Source organism: Diceros bicornis, chromosome 3, assembly GCF_020826845.1.
Source record: "Diceros bicornis minor isolate mBicDic1 chromosome 3, mDicBic1.mat.cur, whole genome shotgun sequence".
Taxonomy (NCBI): domain Eukaryota; kingdom Metazoa; phylum Chordata; class Mammalia; order Perissodactyla; family Rhinocerotidae; genus Diceros; species Diceros bicornis.
The window spans coordinates 41,118,504-41,139,464 of record NC_080742.1 but is presented as its reverse complement, the minus strand read 5'-3'; the positions used below and the strand labels follow the sequence as shown (position 1 = coordinate 41,139,464).

The following is a 20,961-nucleotide window of genomic DNA, read 5'->3' as shown; positions in this document are numbered from 1 at the left end:
TATGCATGTATATACATATTTACAACAAAGCACCCACGTAATATATATTTTATTAAGTTGAAACTTTTGAATGCAAACTGCAGGTAGTATGACACTACATCTCTAAATACTTCAGCAGGCATCTTCTAAGATTAAGGACAATTTTCTATACAATTATAATACTGTTATTATACCTAAGGATATTAACAATAATTTCATAATATCAGCCATTATCCTTTCTATATTCAAATGCCCACAATTATTTCAAAAATGTCTTTTACAGCTTTTTTTTTTTCCAGTGGTGGTAGAGGTGGGGTGGACAGGATCTATTTGAGATTCTTGCCTTGCACTTTGTTGTTCTGAACCATTTTGACAACTATCATCTTTTCACTGGGCTTTCTGTTGTCTTGCTCTGTACAGACATATGTACAATGAGCATAGACTCTTCCCAAGGTAGACTCTTCCCAAGGTAGAAGACATCTGTGACTCATGCCCTGGAGGCTGGTTGATAAGCATCTTAGTGTGGTTCCCTGAGAGTCTCTGGGACTTTTCTTTGTCCATGGCATAGGACAGGATAAAGAATCATAGGATAAATCACTTAATCTGGATTCGAGGGAAAGCAAGCATTGCTACGTTATAATAAAGATTGAAGGACTACATTCATATCTTAACATGTTTATTCAGTTCTGAGCTTCAACCAAGAGCTGAGGAAGAAAAATAGTAAGGCTGACAAAAAGCTTTGAGCTGGTTCAAATTGAAGTTAGCACAAACATTTCCCCTACCACCCATTGCCCCAGGTGTTATGTAGACTGACTTGAACTCACAAGTCAAGAATATTACTGAAATCATGAGGCTTTCAACGAAAGTTCTACTAAACCTGTTGTCAATCCAGCTGAGAGACAACAGCAGTTACTTCCGTATGGTTATCCTGTCAATGAGATAGTTAATCTGAGTTCATCCTCCCAGACTTCCTGACTTCTTTTGACTAAAAATTTGCAGCTGCAGTATTTTTTACTTATATTATGGAAATATCTTCTAAATAGAGTTGTATTCCTGAACGCCTTAATATTCTCTAGGGCTGCCCTAGACCCCTTCTCCTTCTGTTCCATTTTTGGGTGCATTGAATCCTTCTAGTCCACACCTAAACTGAGCAGCTGTGAAGACATCTGAGGCCTCATTTACTGTAGATGCAGCTATTTATTCTTTTGGTTGTCGCTGCCTTCCTGGAGTTATACTGGGTAAGGATTAAGCTAATATTTGTGCTCTCAGATTTTTCAGGCCCATCTTGGGGATCCACCCAGAGTCCACTTCACATAGCTTGGTCCTGGGGAAGAAACTGGGATATACTCACCACTCCCTCCTTTTCAGAGACACACAAACGTCTAAGAACTCCTAGCTTCCCATTCAACTTTCCTGCTCCCTGCCACCCTCCACCATGGAAAACCTTTCTAAAGTATTGTGTGTGTGATTTGTCAACAGTTCTTCCAAATTTGTTCTAAGTCACTCAGGACAAAGGCTTTTGGAATTCGATAACCTTTTCTCTATTTCTTGCCAGAAAAAAAAACAAACAAACCTTCCCAATGTGACTCAGAAAAGGAGGGGTGGTGGATAATTTAAGAGACACTGTCATGAAGACCGGCTTCAGTGTATTTCACTTCTTTTTTTTTGAATTCTCTCAAGTAAAATCTTGCTACGTATTTAATTATATTTTATTTTTTTCTTAATACTAATGGGACCTTTTTTTTCTCATTTCCAGAATATCACAAAATAAAATCAACACCATAAGCTATGTCTACATCAAAAAGACACTGAGTATTTTTAGGAAAGACTGAGAGTTGGACTGGAAAATGGAAAAGTGGGCTGGGTAAATAGGCAACTCAAAAAATTAGTAGAAATGGTTTAGGAAGGGTGATGGAACACGGAGATGAGCTCTTATTCCAAAGTACAAATGTAATACGTCAATGTTGTAGTGGAGAGGTCTGTGAAGCTGGCTAAGGATGTTGATCAGTCTCCTTTGGGTGGAAGCAAATAAGTAATTCCACAATCTAACCCACTCTGCATTAGAGTGTTGTGTATTTTGTTAAAAGATATTCATTTATTTAATGAAAGTAAGCAGAAAAAGTATGACAAAGAATTGCATGTCATATTCATTTATTTCACAGGAGAATAGTGGTATAAGATCCTTCATTGATATTTGTTTTCAGTTTGCCTTTTTCTTTCAGTTTTAATATGAACTTCTCTTTTTCAGCAGACTCTGCCCACTTCAGGAGTTTCAGTCCCTGAGGTGCGTAAGCAAAAGAGGTTTTCACATTTGCAATTACAGGTCGTTATACATCTCATATTGTTATAAAGAACATTTTGAGCTGTCTCGGGGATCCACTAATATTAATGTGCATATTTTATTTTTTCTCATTTTCTGATATATAGAACTGGGGATCTTTATATTTTCATCATGGGGTAGACCTGAAGCTTTTCTAATCTACATTTGTAACAAGCATTAGGAAAACAAGAAGTTGAAACAAAGTATACAGAATAAAAACACTGGTTTTGACCAGTGTATAAGAATAGCATCATTCCTACTTGTCAATTTAAAATGTAGATACCTTGCAGAAGACCCAGAACAATTCAATCCTTTGAGCCATTGAAATGTAGCTTTCAGTGATAGCAGGTTGAGAACCTCTGGCTCACTCTGAAGTGCCCGTCACTTTAAAAAGAGTGCTTCTGTGTTCACCTTTTAGCATACGATGTTGTATGGAAAGTCATTGGAATAACAGTCGCAAAACAAATGACTTTTATTTTGAAAATAAATGTAAGCATTGCCACAACATTTATTTTCCCTGTTAGCTTTATCTTTGGATTAATGAAGCAAAGCGTCCACATTGTTCTGTGAGAATATCCTGTTCAACTGTTACTATCTCTAAAGGATATGCCCAAATGGTATTGTTTTTCTTAAAATTATAATTGGAATCTGCTTGCTTAGAAAAAGTATTATTTATAATATATGAATACTACATAAGTTTATTTAGAGGATAACATAATTTCACAAAAATGTAATAACATCTCTACCCTGTCCCCTAAAAACAGTTTTCTAAGTATAAACTGCCTCGTTAGAATTATTAAAATTTTCATTTCATAACCAGAGATATACTTTAAAATATGCTTGGAGATATGCTTGAAATACAATGTTTATAGTCTAAGAGAAATATTAAACATTTTATATCCTATGTCAGTTGATATCATTATCATCATAATTATTATAAAATAGAGATATTGAAGTACACACTTAAGTGACAAAGGTATTAGGAAAGTTTATCATTTAATCATTTAAGTGTAATAAAATTAATTTTATATGTTCACATTCTTGAGTTTATTTTTGCCCCTAGCACAGCCCATCAAGTGGATAGAGGCACTGTATTGGAGATTTGAAGTTTTCTTTTTAGACTTGTTAATTTCCGAATGTCTCCCATATTCGACTATATCATTTGTATCATGTAGATTGAATCAATAGATCAAAATTATTGTTTTCATAATATGCTTTTTTCATCTGTCAAAAAAAATCTTTTTTAAAAGTCTTCCTACACTGCCTTTTTTTTTTCTGACAAGATATTTGGTTTATATTAACTTAAACTTTCCACTATCCTCTGAAATCATTATGTAAGTTTTTTTAGCTATGCTGTTCCAAAGATTTCCTTAAGCCCATGTATGGATATATACATGAGTGAGTGTGTGAATGCACATACACACACACACACACACACACACACACACGGACAAGAAGCCGTATGTTCCACCATCAGGAACAATTGCTCATTGCTTAATTGAAAATGTGGTTAAAGTGTATGTGAAGGAACTTACAGAAAGATATATATGTACCTCAAACATTTTACTTAAAATATGTAAATGTATGTTCACTGACTACACTTTTGACATAGGATCAAGGGCTTTTCTATGAGGACAAATCTACCATTTGGAAATGGCATATAGCTTTTCTTGCATATATTACCATCTTATCACCCATGAGACTCAGCTTCACTTGATTTTAAGTACAATAAAAACGAAAGACATCTGTGAAGGAAGTTGAGTGTAAAAAAACTTCTCAATTTTTATTATTAATTCTCAAAGCTTTTACAGTTGTAGTGTCCAAACCCAACTTGACCGCTACTATACACACACACACAGACACACACCCCCCCACCTTCTATTATTGTGTGTTTCCAAAACATGCAAGTTATTTTTCATGGAAACAAGGCATTTTACACTCACAATTGAATGGTTTGAGTAATAACTAAATTACGCAGTTACTATAACAAGATTAAATTTGCTTGGAACTGGCATAAACAGACTGGGGACTACACAGAAATCACTGTGTTGATCATTTAACTCAACTGGTAGAAAGAGATGATGAGTGTGAACATACAAGAGAGCTGCCTCCTTGCTTTTAACCTTTGGCTTATCATGCAAAGGGCATGGTGGGTGAGAAAAATTGAAGTACGTAAACACATACACAAAATTTTATAACAGCACTGCCATATGCTGTGCCACAGCACAGCCCAAATTAAATGATTTTGACACGGGCCTTCTCATTTTTAGATTTTATTTCCTCGAATCAAGATTCTTGAAGAGAAACCTTACAAGGATTTACATCCAGTATGAAAGTATCCTAAGAGAAAATATGCACATGATGTGTAATGTGTGAACCAGGACTTGTGGATCAAGTCACAAATTGTTTCTTCATGTTTAGGAGGGGGTGGCATCTCCACGTATTTAAGACTAGATTTCATTCTCTCTAATTTGTTGCCTCCCATCTACCATGAAAGAGCCCATCCAGATCACGAAAACAATTATCCCAGGTATGGAGACTTAGTGTACAAATACAGTGCTATAAAGTAAATAAAATACTTCTTCATAACACCCATGTTTAACTACTATGATCTAAGCAGCATACCTGTGTTAAACTTAATGATAAAAAAAAACAATATTCTTTTTTTATATTTTAAAAATTACTGTCATTTACTGTCTATTTTATGCTAGTAACTTTACATACATTTTCTCAATTTATTACTCTATTAACTTTCTCATTTTATAGATGAATTAAACAATACTTAGAGATAGTAAATAGCTTGCCCAAGTTCCCACAGCAAATAAGAAAAACAAAGCCGGAATTCGGCCCCCAAGCCCATACTTTTGCCTTTGCCCAAAGCAATTTTTGTTTTTGTTTTTTAATAAGTACTTATTTAACTAAATTAAAAAGAAATGGAAATCTTTATGTCATTTATTATATTTATGTTTAAAACTTTATAAAATATTTTTTAAAAATCAACGTTACTTTGCTACTCAGTAAAAGTAAGTTTTACTACAACTCCCAAGGATTCCTAGTAGATTTAGAGCTTTTGTCATTTCTGAAATGAATTAGCTTCTCTCAGCAGGAAAATGTTCAAATCCCACAATAAGGTCACATTAATTAAAGGTGCAGCTTGCAGCTGTCAGTAAGTTGTTTTCTTGGAGCTTGTACCCCTTATAAGCCCACATGAATATAGTGACACTTCTGCGTCAGGGAGATCTTTTATATTGTGACTATCCAAGTGTTATCTTGGGTTAAAATTCTAGAGTTTCTGGGAAATTCTTGTAGCCTAGCCGCAGTGGCAGAAAGGGCTAAGTCTCCATTCAGGCAAGTGGTGAAGTAGCAGAGAAAGCAGGTTCCAGGATTCCACTGAAGGATGCCACAGGCAGCAAAGCACCCCCCCACCCCAGCACCCCATTGTGGCTTGGTACCTCTCGAGGTGCTTTGCTGCAAGCCTGTCTCTCGTGCTGAGATTGGACAAAAAGAAGAAAACCCTGTGCTTGAAGTAATCATCACTTGCTGCTTGTAGTTTGTGAGTGATCGATAACAGCAGGCTTAAGTATTGTAGTAAACATCCCTTTTGTGAAAGCAGTTTTCAGCAACGTAGAAATTCTCCACCTCTGAGAATCAGCATGATAGAGAAAAAGATTTTTTTTTGGAGCACGTATTTAAAGTGAGCTCTTTTTATTTCATTTATTTCATCTTTCTGTTTTCTGTGAATGGTCTTTTCAGCTTTTCTTCTGTGTTTATGAGGATGATCATTCTTTTGGAATTTTAATACAATATATTTCCCAGTGAAGAACTGTTGTGCTACTTGGAGAGTCTACGGATCAGAAAACATTGAATTCTATATTTAAAGTGTTTGCTGCACAGCAAACGCAAATGGTTGATATTCGGAAATACTGAAATATCAATAACTGCAGTTTATATTTTGTAGTTAAAGGTTCCATATTCTTTCATTTTTTTTTTTTTTTTTTAGTTAGCATAGCTCTTTCGGTGTTTGAATAATTTCTATTGATTAAAGCAATAATTTTCAAACTCTTTTTATACCTGGGATAATTTATCTGGCAGAACAAAATTTGCCTTAATTATAACAAAGTAAATTATTCTGTGATTTTGAGCCCAAAAACTTAAAAAAGAACTGAAGGTGAAATGATGAGCACCGCCCTCTATTATCAGAGAGCGATTTTATCCTGAATAATGATGCAAAATAAGGTTAGCGAGCTCCTCCTGAAACTTTCCAGTACCTTCAACATTGGAAGTAACTCTTAAATGTCATAATAGAGCTCTGCCAGTCAGGGTTAATTAATCCCCAAAACAGGCTAGTGAAATTTTTGTAGGCAGCAGATTTTTCAAGGATACAATTGTTTCCTCTTTCCTGTGCCTTATATGGAATAGGAAAGATTTTTCTCAGTGGAAATAGGAAAAAAGTATCCTACTACCCTCTTGTTCACTTATCCTGCTTAAATAAAATATAGTGAATTATCTCAGAGAGACTTCTATACAATTTGAAAATAAACATAAAACAAACGAGTATAATAAAAAGAAAATCCTGGGAAATATTAAATGCTTATGAGTCTCTCCTGTTTTTAAATGTTTAGACTTGATTAATTCCACAAATTCCACCCACTAAGCATATTTCCCTCAAACAAAGAAGCCACTTGGTTTTCTTGGTGTGTGTGTGTTTAAAAAATGTTAGTTTTAGTATTATCTATATTACATAATGAAATTCACAAACAGACACACTGAGCATTTTCTTAACTTGTTATATACCTCTTATAATTCTAGATTTCAAAAATAAAACTTTATCAATTGAAAACTCAATTTAGGGCTTTAAAATTTGTTTTTATATTTTACAATAGTTACTATAAAGCATTTGTTTAGTGTACTCCACAATTTACTCAGAGCGATGACTCCCTGGAGAGAGATGAAGCCACTTAATCAACTGCTCTCTGCTAGTTGGAGATTCTTCCCACACAGGAATTTCCCCAGCTACACACACAGCCAAGAATAAAATACTGGTAGTACATTATTTGGTAGTTCTTTACAGATATATATTTATGTTCTTAAATTTCCAGAATTACATATGTAAAGAGTCTGGTCACAAATACCCAGTTCCAAAGTGACTAAGAAACTTAAATTTTATTTAATTCTTGTAACCTAAGCATTTTAGGAATTAAATGCTAAATAACAATTGCTGGATTATATGGCAGAATATAAGGTATATAAGATAAGGTATATCTTTCACGTTGTAGATTTTTATAGGATATTATTATCATAGTTTGTTTATCTGCATGTAAGAAAACAGAAAGAAATTATTCCCATACTCACCAACACTATTATATTTTTGAACTCAACACAAGCTATGGATTTTCAGAAATAAATATTGAGCTTTACTTATTTAAATATATGCATAATGTAACTAGTGGAATTTTTTCATATATATGCATTTGGAAATATAACAGACACTTTGCATAATGGTAATATTAATGGGCACCCTAATGGGAAGACCACATCTATTTTACATTATTCATAATAACTTTAATTTATTGAGTACATACTCTAATATAGGCCCAATGTTAGAACTTTATACATTTTCTATTAAACCTTACACAACTCTGAGAACTAGGCATTAATATCTCTATTTTGAATAAGAGTAAGTTCTCTAAGGTTACATAATGTTTAAGTAGCAGAGATGGGATTCAACTCAGGCTTTCTGACTCCAAACCTCACCCTGTAATTTACTCTTTCTATGCATTATACCCTTAAGTATCTATGGACAAAATTATAAGTTGCAAGCTTAGAAAGATGATCTATCTTTAAAAATATAATTTTTTTGCCAGAAATTATGCTTATATGAAAGTACATTATTTTACAAAGAATATGAATTAGAGAAATCCTATTACAGCAGCCATTTTCAGCCACACAAAAAATATATTCAGTGTTTTTGCACATGAAATTGCAAAGTAAATGGACTATACTGATTAGCATTTATTTTTGTCTGAGAAGTTTTCTGATCCATCCAATCCTAAAATATTTAAAAAGAGCTTTACTTTTAAGTCCACTTAAAATATTTTCCTAAATTACAGAAATTGAAGTGATACTCTAAAACCCAAATATAAGGACTAGGAAATATATATCTGAATAAGCAATAGGAAATATGTGGCATGCAAGCATTTAAGCACTCATGACAGACGTTTAATTGATCAGGACAATTTTTCACACCTAGACATGGCCCAAGAATCCTTCTCAACACAATGCTTCAGGTACTTGAAAAATTTTGTTTTTTTAATGTTGATTCATTTATTTCTCCATTCATTTATTCTGACTTTTGTCAGGCACTGATTTAGGATCTGAGGTAGAACAGTGAGGCAAACAAAGTCCTTTCTCTTATGGAACTTTGATTAAAGTAGGGGAAGACCAGCATTAAATGAATTAGATAACATTTTAGATTGTAATAAATTATATATTTTATATTTATATATATATAGTATAGTAGTTAAGATTTGGTGCTCTCATAGTCATGGCCCAGGTTCATTTCCCAGTCAGGGAACCACACCACCCATCTGTTGGTTTTCATACTGTGGATGACTGTGTGTTGCTGTGGTGCTGAAAGCTATGCCACTGGTATCTCAAATACCAGCAGGGTCACCCATGGTGGACAGGTTTCAGTCGAGCTTCTAGATTAAAACAGACCAGGAAGAAAGACCAGGCCACTCACTTCTGAAAAAATGGGCGATGAAAACCCTATGAATAGCATCGGAGCATGGTCTGATATAGCGCTGGAAGGTGAGAGGATGGCACAAAAAGACTGGGCAGAATTCTGCTCTGCTCTACACAGGGTCACTATGTATCGAATTAGAATCCACAGCACTAAGAACAACAACAATTACATATATATATATATATAGTTATATAAAGGAAGCTAAAGAGAATAGAGAATCCTGTCTGATATTTGACCAGAAATTTGAAGTAAGTGAGGAGCGAGCCCAAAATATATAGAGAAAAGAGCTTTCCAGCAGATTGCAGAGTGATTCCAAGAGCCGTGAATTAAGAGCATGATTATTGTGATCAAGGAACAACGAGGAGGTGGGTGTAGCTGAAGTGGAGTAAAAAGAGATGAGTGTGGCTGTTGTATAGAGAATTGACTGTAGGGAGACAAAGATGGAAACAGATTGATCTGTTAGGTGATGGTTACAGTAATTCAGGCAAATAAGATAATGGTGGCTTAAACCCCCTAGTGATGGAGGTGGTGAGTAATCATTCAGTCTGGGATTTATTTTCAGGAGGGGTAGGCATAAAATTTTTAAAAATTAGTTTTGGACATTTTAGGATTGAAATGCATTTTAGACACTCATGTGGAGAGATATAAAGGGTATTTGTGTATAGGAGTTAAGTAAGATTCAAGGGAGAAATCTCTACAGGAAGTGTAAATTTAGAAGTCTTCATCTTAAAATTGAAATTGAAAGTCTCTTGATTAAATGAAGTTACCTAGGGAGTGAGTGCAGATAGTGAAGATGAGAGGTCCAAGGGAGAGGTCAAGTGTTCTGGATTGTCAACGCCAGAGGAGAAACCAACAAAAGAGATTATGAGGGAGCAGTTAGTAAAGTAAGAAGAGAGTGAAGAGAAAGAAGTGTCTGGAAACCCAGTGAGGCAAGTTTTCAAGAGGAAGAAAGATATCAATTCTGTCAAATGCTGCTTAAAAGTTGAGAAGATGAATACTGATCAGTTGATGTGACAATGAGAAGGTCATTGGTGATTTTAATAAACACTGACTTGATGGATTAATGGTGATACAAGTTTATTGAGTTGGGTTGAAGAGAGAGTGAGAGGAGAGGAAATAGAAACAGGGAGCAGACGGCTATGAGAAATTTTTCCATTATGGTGAACAAAGGAATTAGTTGGGATAGAGTATGAGTTTTAAGTTTTATGCCATCCTTGATATAAATAGTAGCTTAAAGGTCCATCATGTATTCATTTTCAATATTGCATGTATTTATAAGCATTGTTTTTAGTGCTCAGTACTAAATTCTTTAAATTATAAATCTATATTAGTTATCTGTACCATTGTTTATGAAAATAATTAGCATTAGTGGTTCTTAATAATTTTTGATAGAGTCATACATAATTGGGCACACAGGGATAATACAATTGGGTTTTCTTTCACATCCTTTCTGTAACTGATATTTTGATCATGCATCTATCATATATATTGAGCCGGTTGAAAGCAACAGCTTTCATATTACTCACTAGGAACTCTAAATTAGGAAATTGGGCCCAAGTTTATAGCTGTGAAACTCATTCTATATGTTGCCTTTTTAGTAAAACAATTCAACATTTTTATAAAAGGTTTTTTACTTACAGGAAAGACAAGCAACAGTGAAAAAGGAAAGGGGTGATTCCCAGCAGCCAAACAAAGTGATCGACAAGAACAAAATGCAGAGAGCCAATTCCGTCACTGTGGATGGACAGGGCCTACAGGTATGAGTTTTTTAATTCAAATGTTCATAGCTTTCATGTTTGTTACTTCTGTGCTCCGACAGGGGCACATGTCCAGCTATCAGCACATTTATTTAATGTGCAGATTAGCTCAGTAGACAACTTCAGAAAGATCTTTATTAATTTATCAAGATGTCAGTTTTGTAGTTGACTGACAGAGTGACATTCTGATTAGATTAATCATTTATGATATCGCCATTTAGACTCAAATTCATAAGAGATCTTTTGTCAGTCTGATGTTTTTGCAAATTATTAGTAAATATACACATTTATTATATACATATGTATTATTTATTTACAAGTATACTTTTTCCATATATATTATTTATATTTGGAAGAGTCACTTTGGTGGCGAAAAATGTCTTTAGGAAAGAATAAAATGAACTCTACTTGTGTGGATACTTTTGTTTCTAAATAAATAATAAAAATAAAGACTCTATTATAATTTATCCATATCATCCAAAGTTTTAAGCCAAAATTGAAACCCCATATATATTTCTAGTTTAAGTAAACAGAGATAGCTCAAAATCATGTTTTTAGTACTTTAAAAACCTCTAAATTATCCCTAGGATCTATGACATCAAGAATAAAATTTCTTTCCATCTGCATTTTAAGACAACCTATAGATTGAATGTATTATGTTTATTTTCCTCTCTTTCTCACTCCAACTTGAAAGCAATCAACGAAGTTGGCTTGATCTATGAAATTGTGGAGTTCATTTTTTTTGTTTTCCTACCTGTATGTTTCTGTCTTCCAATTTCCAATTCCTTTCCTTAAGTATAGGCTTCAAGTTTCATTCTCCACGAAAATTTACCAACCACTTATCCCACTAAGATATATCATATCACACACTTGCATTCAATATATATGACTTTATATCTTCTTTTTTCATTTATTATTTTATCTGTGATACTGTGGATTGTGTCTTTTATATTCCCCAGTTTGCAAGCACAGTTCAGAGCATACAGTAGTTGCCTAGATGCTTGCTTCTTTATTGTTTTGACTATCTGATTGAAAATTTAATAATTGCTTAAATATTGATAACCAGGTTACTTCTTCGTTTTGATCTACTAAAACGCATTGTGAATGAAAAACTTTTACGAATTATTAAACTCAAGTATAAAGTGAGGAAATTGTGAATGATAAAATTATTACATTGGTTAGAGAGTACAGAAGTTAATTATTGAATGAGGGAATCAGGATCTACGCTTTTTGGAAGTCATATCTTTGTGTTTGGCAGTCTCATTGAAAGTCCCAAATATGAAATCTACCCACAATTTTGATAGCAAAAAAATTTAAGTGATCCTATAAAATTTTTAATAAAAAATAATCAACATTTGTAAATTTAACATTTCAATTGCCAATGTAGGTTAGTTTAAATCTTTAATAACTCTGGATTCCTGCAATGAAAATAACGAAAGGGAAACCTAATCTTAAAATTCAAGTATTTTTCACGTATGGTAGGCACATACTTCTAAACATGGAAAGGAAACATGCATTATTTGTTAAATAGTATAATCTAGGCACTATGATAATATTTCACTCATATTAATTAAATGGATTCTCTCAATAAACATATGAGATAAATATTAATTCTTAATTTTCTTGATAAATGTATGATAAATATCATTATTGTTATCACCACTTTCAAAATGAGCATATTGACGTTCAGGATTAACTTATTCCTAAGGCTTCACAATTAGTCCATGGTAAAGCCAAGGTTTGAACGATGACCATCTGAGTCAGAGTTTATGTGTTTTACTCCTAAGACACCCTGTCTTCCTGGTTAACAAATTTTAACAGGTATATAAATGCTAAATTTCTGACTACCTTATTCTTCCATGTACCTTTATATTGTTGCAAATTTTGAAATAAAAATCATGTATGCACTAGAATTATAACTTCTCTGGTCTCAGTTTCCTAAGATTTAAATAATCATACCTGACTTTACCCAGACATCAAAAGCAAAATTAAATGGTGCATGCAGAGTGTTTTAAAGGCTTTAAATTGACATAGCAATATAAGTTGTACTTTTTAATTCAAAAAGAATCTAAAATATTCAATCTTATTACAACTAAATTATTCACGTTAAAAACAATAGATGAAACTTCCTCTGTGGATGTCTTTCATCTCTCTAACCAGATAACTTTCATTACTTTCTTTGGCATATAAAAGTGTTAGTTAAAATCGTGAGTAACAAAGTGTAGACATCAGCCCTTACAAAATAGCAGTAAATAAATACTGTAATCATCATCATCATAACTTTTTGAATTTTAGATTTTAAATTTTCATGTGCAACAGTCTGTTTCACCTTGGCAGAATGGCCTAAAATATGATACATATAGGTATTCATATATTTGGAGAAAATGTTAAAAAAAGTAGAAGAATAAATTCTTAGGTAGCTATTTAAGGCAAAATGGAAAAGTAAGTAATTTTTTGTTGTGGTAATCAATTTAAAAATAATAAAATGGTTATTCTTTATCAGGAAAGGTAAAAAGATCTTCCAGAAAATTAATTTTTTCTGTGAGTTTTAAAAAATATATATCATGGAAAAGCATTGAGTTGCAGCCCAGTTTGCATATAATTCAGTGACAGAAGAGATCTACACTGCTTAAGGAAGACTATTAATCATAGTTAAGCACATTCATCTTACTTCTTTCCAGCTAACCAGCATAATGATCAGGATTATTATTTCTAATTAGAGGAAGTAATAGATCATGTATAACCTTAGGATGAGTCTCATTAATTAACTTGAGTCCTAGGGGACTTCAAATAGAGGTGGTTGGGCACTCTATCTCTGTCATTGCTCACACCATAGGTTTACACTTAATACATATGATCAAATGTAATTGAAAGTACAATTTCTTAACATGCAAGAGGTGTAAAAATACAGATGACTATCCAACTGTGAACAAATTAGTAGAAAAACAGAACTATTGTTTAAACCATATTAAGCTGAAGATAGCTTGTCCCTAATTATTGTTTGAGAAAAATTTCCAAATAAAAGGGTCACTTGAGATCCGAAAATTCTAGTTTGTCATACTCTTGTATTAACAAGAACAAAAGGGAGACCTTTATACTGAAATATCTAACACTGAACTGGTGTTGTCCCCCACCACTACTCTTCTCCCTATCGCCATTGTCTTTCTTATTTACAATATCTCATTCTTATCATCACCAAGACTGTAAACTATACATACACATATGCACTATACACAACTGCATGTGTCTCTAAAATTAATTCCCTTTCTTTGATTGATGTGTGTGCATGTTCCTTGCCCACTTTGCTATCCTCAAGCCTGTTGATTCTCTCATAATGAGCTCTTCATTATCGTTTTAACTCCCTCTCTAAGTCCAGAATTATTCCTCTATAGTTTGCGTATTAAAACAACCTTTAAACTGAGTCCCTGTCTCCATACATATAATGTGCTAGATTATAAATGATATGGAAAAAAAGGAGCTGAATAAGACAAGAAGTGTCAGGGCTGAAAGTTGGAGTTGTCTACAATTTTAAGATGGCTAGATTAGGCCTCATGAGGACGTGAGGAGCCAGAGACCTCCAAAATGCTTGTCCCATGCAGCTGGAATGATGGAATTGCCATTGAGTGAGATGGAGAAGGGTCTGGGTGAATAAGGTTTGGCAAGAAATTCTGATGCTGTTAGACACTCAAATGGAGATGTCAAGTAGGCAGGCAGATATGTACATCTAGAATTCATGGGAAAGGACAGATACGAATTTGGAAGTGAAAGGCATATTGATGACACTTCAAACCGTCAGATGAAATGAGATCATTGAGGGAGAGAGCATATACAGAGAGTTGTTGTTGAACTGGGATCTCAAGCCGGACTGACTCTGAGGTCATGATCTTTAATATTTACTATGTGAAACTTCTCGTTTATGTAATTAAATAAGATTTCACGTGTTTGGCTCTATTTTCTATAGTGGAGAATCCAGTATGAACTTTCTCCTTTTGGAATGCCCTTCGCACCTAATTTGTAACCATTCTTCCAGATTTCAGGTACCGCAGATGCTGTAAAATCTTCCTTGAACACTTTCTCCCATTATTAATATTTTCTTGGTTATATTGTAGTACCCTATCCCAAAGTTTCTTAGAAACTGTTTTGAGAAGCCCAGGGCTCCGCAGAGATGCCTCAGGCACAATGGAGGGTGATGGGAGGCTGAGAAGAGGCTCAGGGTTCTTGCACACGTCACTCAGAGCAACTTGCCTTTCATCTGCTTTATATACTATTCCACTTAAAATTATTGCAAGTACTGTATAAGTATTTACTTCCAAGAACAAACAGTTTTAGGCTAACAGAATTTTTTATATATTCGTATTTTTGCCTTTCCCCTCCTATCCCACCAAAATCTCTAAAAAAATCATACAGTATTTCAGGATGGCAATAAATCAGTTTTCAAAATAACTGAGTGTACATCTTATTTCAGAATTATGATATGAAAGTAAAAACTCAAAATTTGTTAAGTTAAAGACTATATTAGATACAGTTCAAAAGAGAATTAGTGAACTTGAATATAAAATTGATACATTAGTGCTATCTAATCCTCAGATCCCATTCATATTTCACCAGTATAATGGCTTTTATAACAAAAGAAGCTAGTCCAGAATCATGTTAATTTAATTATTTTGACAGTAAATGGAAGTGATGGAGCATCGTTTTGGCAACTTACTTTCAAATGGTTCAGGAAAAAAAAGTATGTTTGTACAATGTTTGCAACTTTTCTGTAAATTTGAAATTGTTTCAAAGTATAAAAATAAAAATATCACAGTAAAATAAAAAAATTATTGTAAGAAATTTACATAAAACTTTATTCATCCAAATCAGATATACCGAGTTTCAGAAACTAAGAAAACTTTGTATTCCTTTAATCTACTTAAATTCCTTTAAGTAGATTACAGGTTTGATGACAAATAAGTTTCTATGCCTGGTTCCATCTGTATTCAATTCTGTGCACGTATGGATCTTATCTTTCATATCAATTACAATTAGGTTCTTCAACATTTAACAGAGAAACAATGAAAACAAGGAACAAACGAAACGTAAAAGTGGTTTAGACAAAATAGCCATAAACTTTTGTCTCATGTAAATGAAGTCCAGAAGTAAGATCTCCAGAAGTAGGGCTAATGAAACAGCTCCATATTTTCATCAGGACTGGTACTATCTTTCCCACCCTCCATCTGTGGCATCTTCAAGGTCACCTGATGATCAAAGATGGCTACCGGTCCTCATGATGTCAAATTCCATGCTGGCATCAGGAGGAAAGTGACTAGAAGCTCTCATTCTTCTTCTTCTTCTTTTTTTTTGTGAGGAAGATCAGCCCTGTGCTAACATCTGCCAATCCCCCTCTTTTTTTTTGCTGAGGAAGACTGGCCCTGGGCTAACATCCGTGCCCCTCTTCCTCCAATTTATATGGGATGCTGCCACAGCATGGCTTGACAAGCGGTGCGTTGGTGCGCGCCTGGGATCCAAACTGGCGAACCCCGGGCCACCGCAGCAGAGCGCGCACACTTAACCAATTGCGCCACTGGGCCGGCCCCTTCACTCTTCTTTTTTAAACAGCATATCCTGAGTTTCCATATGATACTTCTGTATTATTCAGCTTGGGCTGCTATAACAAAATACCATAGACTGGGTGGCTAAAGCAAGAGACATTTATTTCTCACAGTTCTGGAGTCTGGAAAGTTCAAGGTCAAGGTGCTGGCAAGGTAGGTTTCATTCTGAGGCCTCTTCTCTTGGCTTGTAGGTGGCTGCCATCTCACTGTATGCTCACATGACCTTGTCTTTGTCTGTGCACAGAGAGAGAGAGACCTATCTCCCTCTTGTTATAAGGGTACTAATCCCATCACGAAGCTCTTACCCTCATGACCTCATCTAACCTTAATTGCCGCCCAAAGGCCCCATCTCCAAATACCGTCACATTGGGCTTCAACACATGAATCTGAGGAGACACAATTCAGTCCATAACAGCTTCCAATTATATGTAATCAGACAAAACATAGACACATTTTTTTCTACTTGGAATATTTATTTGAATTCTTAAAAGGTATAACTTAAAAGTTACAACTTCTTAAAGTTCTTTGGAAGAAGTATATATAAATTTTGCAAGCAGTAGCAATAGCTTCCAAGCCACAGGTGCGATAGGAGGGGGCAATCTTCAAAATTAGCCTTTGCCCAGGGTTCTTTTACTAAGGATGAAAAGGAATATGAGAATTAAGTGACAATCGCAGTCTCTTCCACTAAGATGTTGCTTCTTATTTCAGGACTATTAGTGAACATGATAGCCGTTTATTTTTAACTTGTCAGACTTGAAAATGGCTATGCAGCACTGCAGGTCTTTGGCTCTCAAATGTAAGAACTCTGTCTTTGGTCTCCTGGCACCCAAATCTACTCTGCTGGATTGGCCTTCTTTTTATAGTAACAAAGTTTAGCAGAATTTTAAAGCTTTTTGAATGAAGGTTGAAAAAGATGCCAGATTTGCCTGGAACCTTAACATTTCTAGTATAACACCAGTAAATGATCCCTTAACACCAGAGTCTTAGTAGTGCTGATGTTTAATCACATATCACCTCTTAAATGTAGGTTACATTAAGTCAGGTGTTTTATCTGTTAACATCATTATCAAAGGGATATTGTTCCACAGTGCCTGATAACTTACAAACTAATATCTAAAGTTTCTAATGTTTTATTTTATATATTCTTATTTTATAAGCCTAATTTGTGATAAGGGGATATGTGAGGAAAAGATTCCTTGCTGATTTTGTTATTCCTGTATTTCCATTTTATTTGACTTTTGTCTCTTGTAGAGTATCATCATTCTTCTAAATTCTTACTTTATCTAAATTCTCTTCTATTTTTCTAATCCATTTGATCTATTTATCCATTTAACCACCTCTAAAAATAAGATCTAGATTTTTGTATTTTGAGATCCTTTACAGACTGTAATCTATTCTAGTGGGATATTTATTTGTACATAATAACGTGCAACTTAGAACATGAGGTTATGTAGCATGGTACTGACCTTTACTTTGAGATTGTCACCTATGTTTAAAAATAATAAGTAACAATTCAAGTTAAGTGCAAAAATCAACTAAAATCCATGTCTGTTAGCACTACTTTTTGCATGTGAAAACTTTAGGAGTTCTATCTGATTTTATAATAGGATGAGAAATAAAGAAAATTGAATACTAGTCTTCAGATAAAAGTGTGTTTTAGTGTTTCTTCATTTTAGTTTTTAATAGAGGGGAGAAGGGCACATGTGCAAGCCAGTAGCACAATGGCTTAACCTAGTTGGCACTTTTTCTATACAATTGATTGAGCACATTTGGTTCAGGGGAGAAGTACTGGGAAGTTACTGCACATCCAGCTCATCCATCTCATCTCCCAACTGAATTAGAGAAAAATCAGGAACAAAGAACCCATGCCCTCTTTTCAAACGAAAGTAAAACAGAGACAGACACGGTAGATTGCAATGAGAACAAGTTGGATAAGAGGAGAAAAATTAAGAATATCTTACCTAACCTCCTCTTATAGACAATATGAAGATTTTAACATTTTCCCGGGGCCTGTACTCATTAGAAAAATGCCTTTTCACTTCAGAATCGGAGGAAAATATGTTAGTAAAATATTTTAACTTATATTATTTAAACAGGAAAGAAGGACATGATATAGTGAAATGATTGTTTTTAATTGTCTCATTAAATATTTAAGGATACTTTCGAGGGGAGAAATAACACAGCAATAAAGAACAGTGTGAATCTACTTTCAAAAAGTAAATTGACCTAAAACTTTTCAACTTAATATTTAGAGGGCTCCTTTAGTTGCATACTTTTGCTACTAAAATAATTGTTTTGTCGAATTGTATTTAGATGAGAGTTTTCTAGGGGTATATTGAATAGGAATACTTTTATTTAAGAGTTTACCTCTTCACATTGAAGTCATGTAAAATACAAGAGTTCTCCTTTAGTGCCCTACCAAAAATGACCATACTCCCCACCAATAAAGTGCTATCTCCTTACCTGCTTTATTTCTCTTCGTGGCATGATTCACTACTAAATATGTTTGCTTGTTTGCTTGTTTATTGTCTGTTTCTCCACTAGAATATATGCTCCACTAAGACAGGCGATTTTCTTGTTCAACTGAGACATGAGTAGTGATGAAAGCAGTGAGTGGCATATAGTAGGTACATAGTCAATTTAATGGACTCTGGTTTAGCAAATAGACTTGATTAACTCTACTTCCCGGGCAAGGAAAGAAAGCATTGAGGAAACATTGTGTAGACAGGCTCTTAGGTTGAAAAGGGCCTCAAACCATCTTACTCACAAGTCGTTGGGAAGATGGATTCCACACATGCCACAAAGCTCTAAAGTTGGGGTCCTCTTTAAAGTAGGGATCTCTACAATTTGATCTTTTTCTTTTCTCCTAATCTTTTTCTCAACTATCTTCTGCCTTATTCTGGCTTGTTTACTCACTGTTCCGCAAATTGTACCCTATGTTTTCATCTCATAGCTATTCGAACTTTTTCTCTCTTCATAGCTTCCTTCCCTGTGCCCTATATCTAGCTAGATCCTACCTCTTTGTGGAGTGGATATTCCTGTTGATATATATATATATAGTCAAAGCACAGGGTTTAATTGAGTTACTGAATAGAGTCTATCATTGGCTATCTATCTGCATTACAGAACAAAAGAGCCATATTCTTGAATTTCCTTATTGATACTTCATGACTTAGAAATAACGAGGGGTCCTCTTCATATGTAATGAGAATAATTCGTCCATACATCCAACTTTTCTTCTAGATCACTCCTGTTCCTGGTACTCATCCACTTTTAGTTTTTGTGAATCCCAAAAGTGGTGGAAAGCAGGGAGACAGGTATGTTTTTAAAAATCATGTTTATTTTCTATGTCATATATATGTAAAAAGAGTAACTAAAATTATGGTGTAAAAACATTGTGTCTCATGGTTTACCCATTTTAATGTAAAATAAATGATGCTAGCATTTATATGTAATATATTGATATGATCGTTCCTTCTTTTTACATTTGAAATTTTAATGTAATAACGGCTCTTTGTAAATATTTTTATTATCATAGCTCAGATATCTGATTTCTCTCTACCCTACCTATCATCCATAGCCTTTAAAAAATAGCTTTGCATACAACATGGCTCCATAAATATTGTTGAATGAAAATTGGTTCTCTAAATGGTCAACAAGGTGACTTCAGGTAAATCATAACTCAGTACTGAGGAACAGAATTTATATCCATCTTCTAGACAAAATATATTATAATGATTTTCTGCATGTGCATTTTGGAGAACATGATGCCATATTTCCTGAAGAAGCACAATATATTTAATTGGAATAATAATAAGCTGCACTATCAGGTATCTCAGTATTCTGGCCGACAACACAAAATTTTCATTTTTGTAATAAATTAATGATTAAACCATAATATTTAATAAATATCTGAAAATCACCACATTGAAGAGTAAATCTCATATCCTTCTAAAGAGGAGAGTCATAAACAAAAGTGCAGTTGTACTTGCTTTAGTAATTTCTAGAAGTCTTGACTAATCCCAACCAAAAAATGAGCAATCAGATAAAAGCACTCAGATAAACACTATGCTAATAAGACAGAAATTTCCTTTGTGGTTTACAAAATAATGAAGTTGAAATGTTTCCATAAATAGTGGAATTTTGTAAAGTAATTTCCTTTCCTACCATTTAACTTTCTAACTTTATTTCAATGAAATCAAGTGTTCTTCATTTTCCAATCAATAGAATATTATTTCTGCTTAAAAGTATTTTTTCCTTTTTCAACATATAGTTATATTTCACTCTGCAAAACATGATAAAAATCATTGTAAATTAATAATTATTTAATAATTAAAATTTTTACAATGCTTTATTAAAGAGAATAGTTGCCTCACTTACAGAGATATGAAATTATTTCTCCTTTACTATTCATAGTCTGTCAGCTGTAAATATTAGAGATATCTTGAAAGCAGTAAACTCTTCACAAAGAATTAGATAAGCCTTAAATTCATGTTGGAAATTAGAGACAAATTAAGTCTCAAGAGAAAAAATATATATATTTCAAAAGGAAAAACATTCCCCTCAAAT

At 33.8% G+C, this 20,961-nt stretch overlaps 1 protein-coding gene across 10 annotated transcripts in view; it reads left to right on the top strand.

The window, feature by feature from the left end:
* Positions 1–20,961, top strand: part of DGKB (diacylglycerol kinase beta) — a 697,510-nt gene that overhangs the window by 237,893 nt on the left and 438,656 nt on the right. For 6 of the 10 annotated variants that reach the window (XM_058526516.1, XM_058526544.1, XM_058526496.1 and 3 more), the window contains 3 exons: positions 2,228–2,263; positions 10,685–10,801; positions 19,636–19,709. In XM_058526516.1, coding sequence (XP_058382499.1) covers positions 2,228–2,263; positions 10,685–10,801; positions 19,636–19,709 — 227 coding nt within the window. The remainder of the gene's footprint in view (positions 1–2,227; positions 2,264–10,684; positions 10,802–19,635; positions 19,710–20,961) is intronic. The other 4 variants (XM_058526553.1, XM_058526525.1, XM_058526562.1 and 1 more) reach the window with 2 other exon arrangements.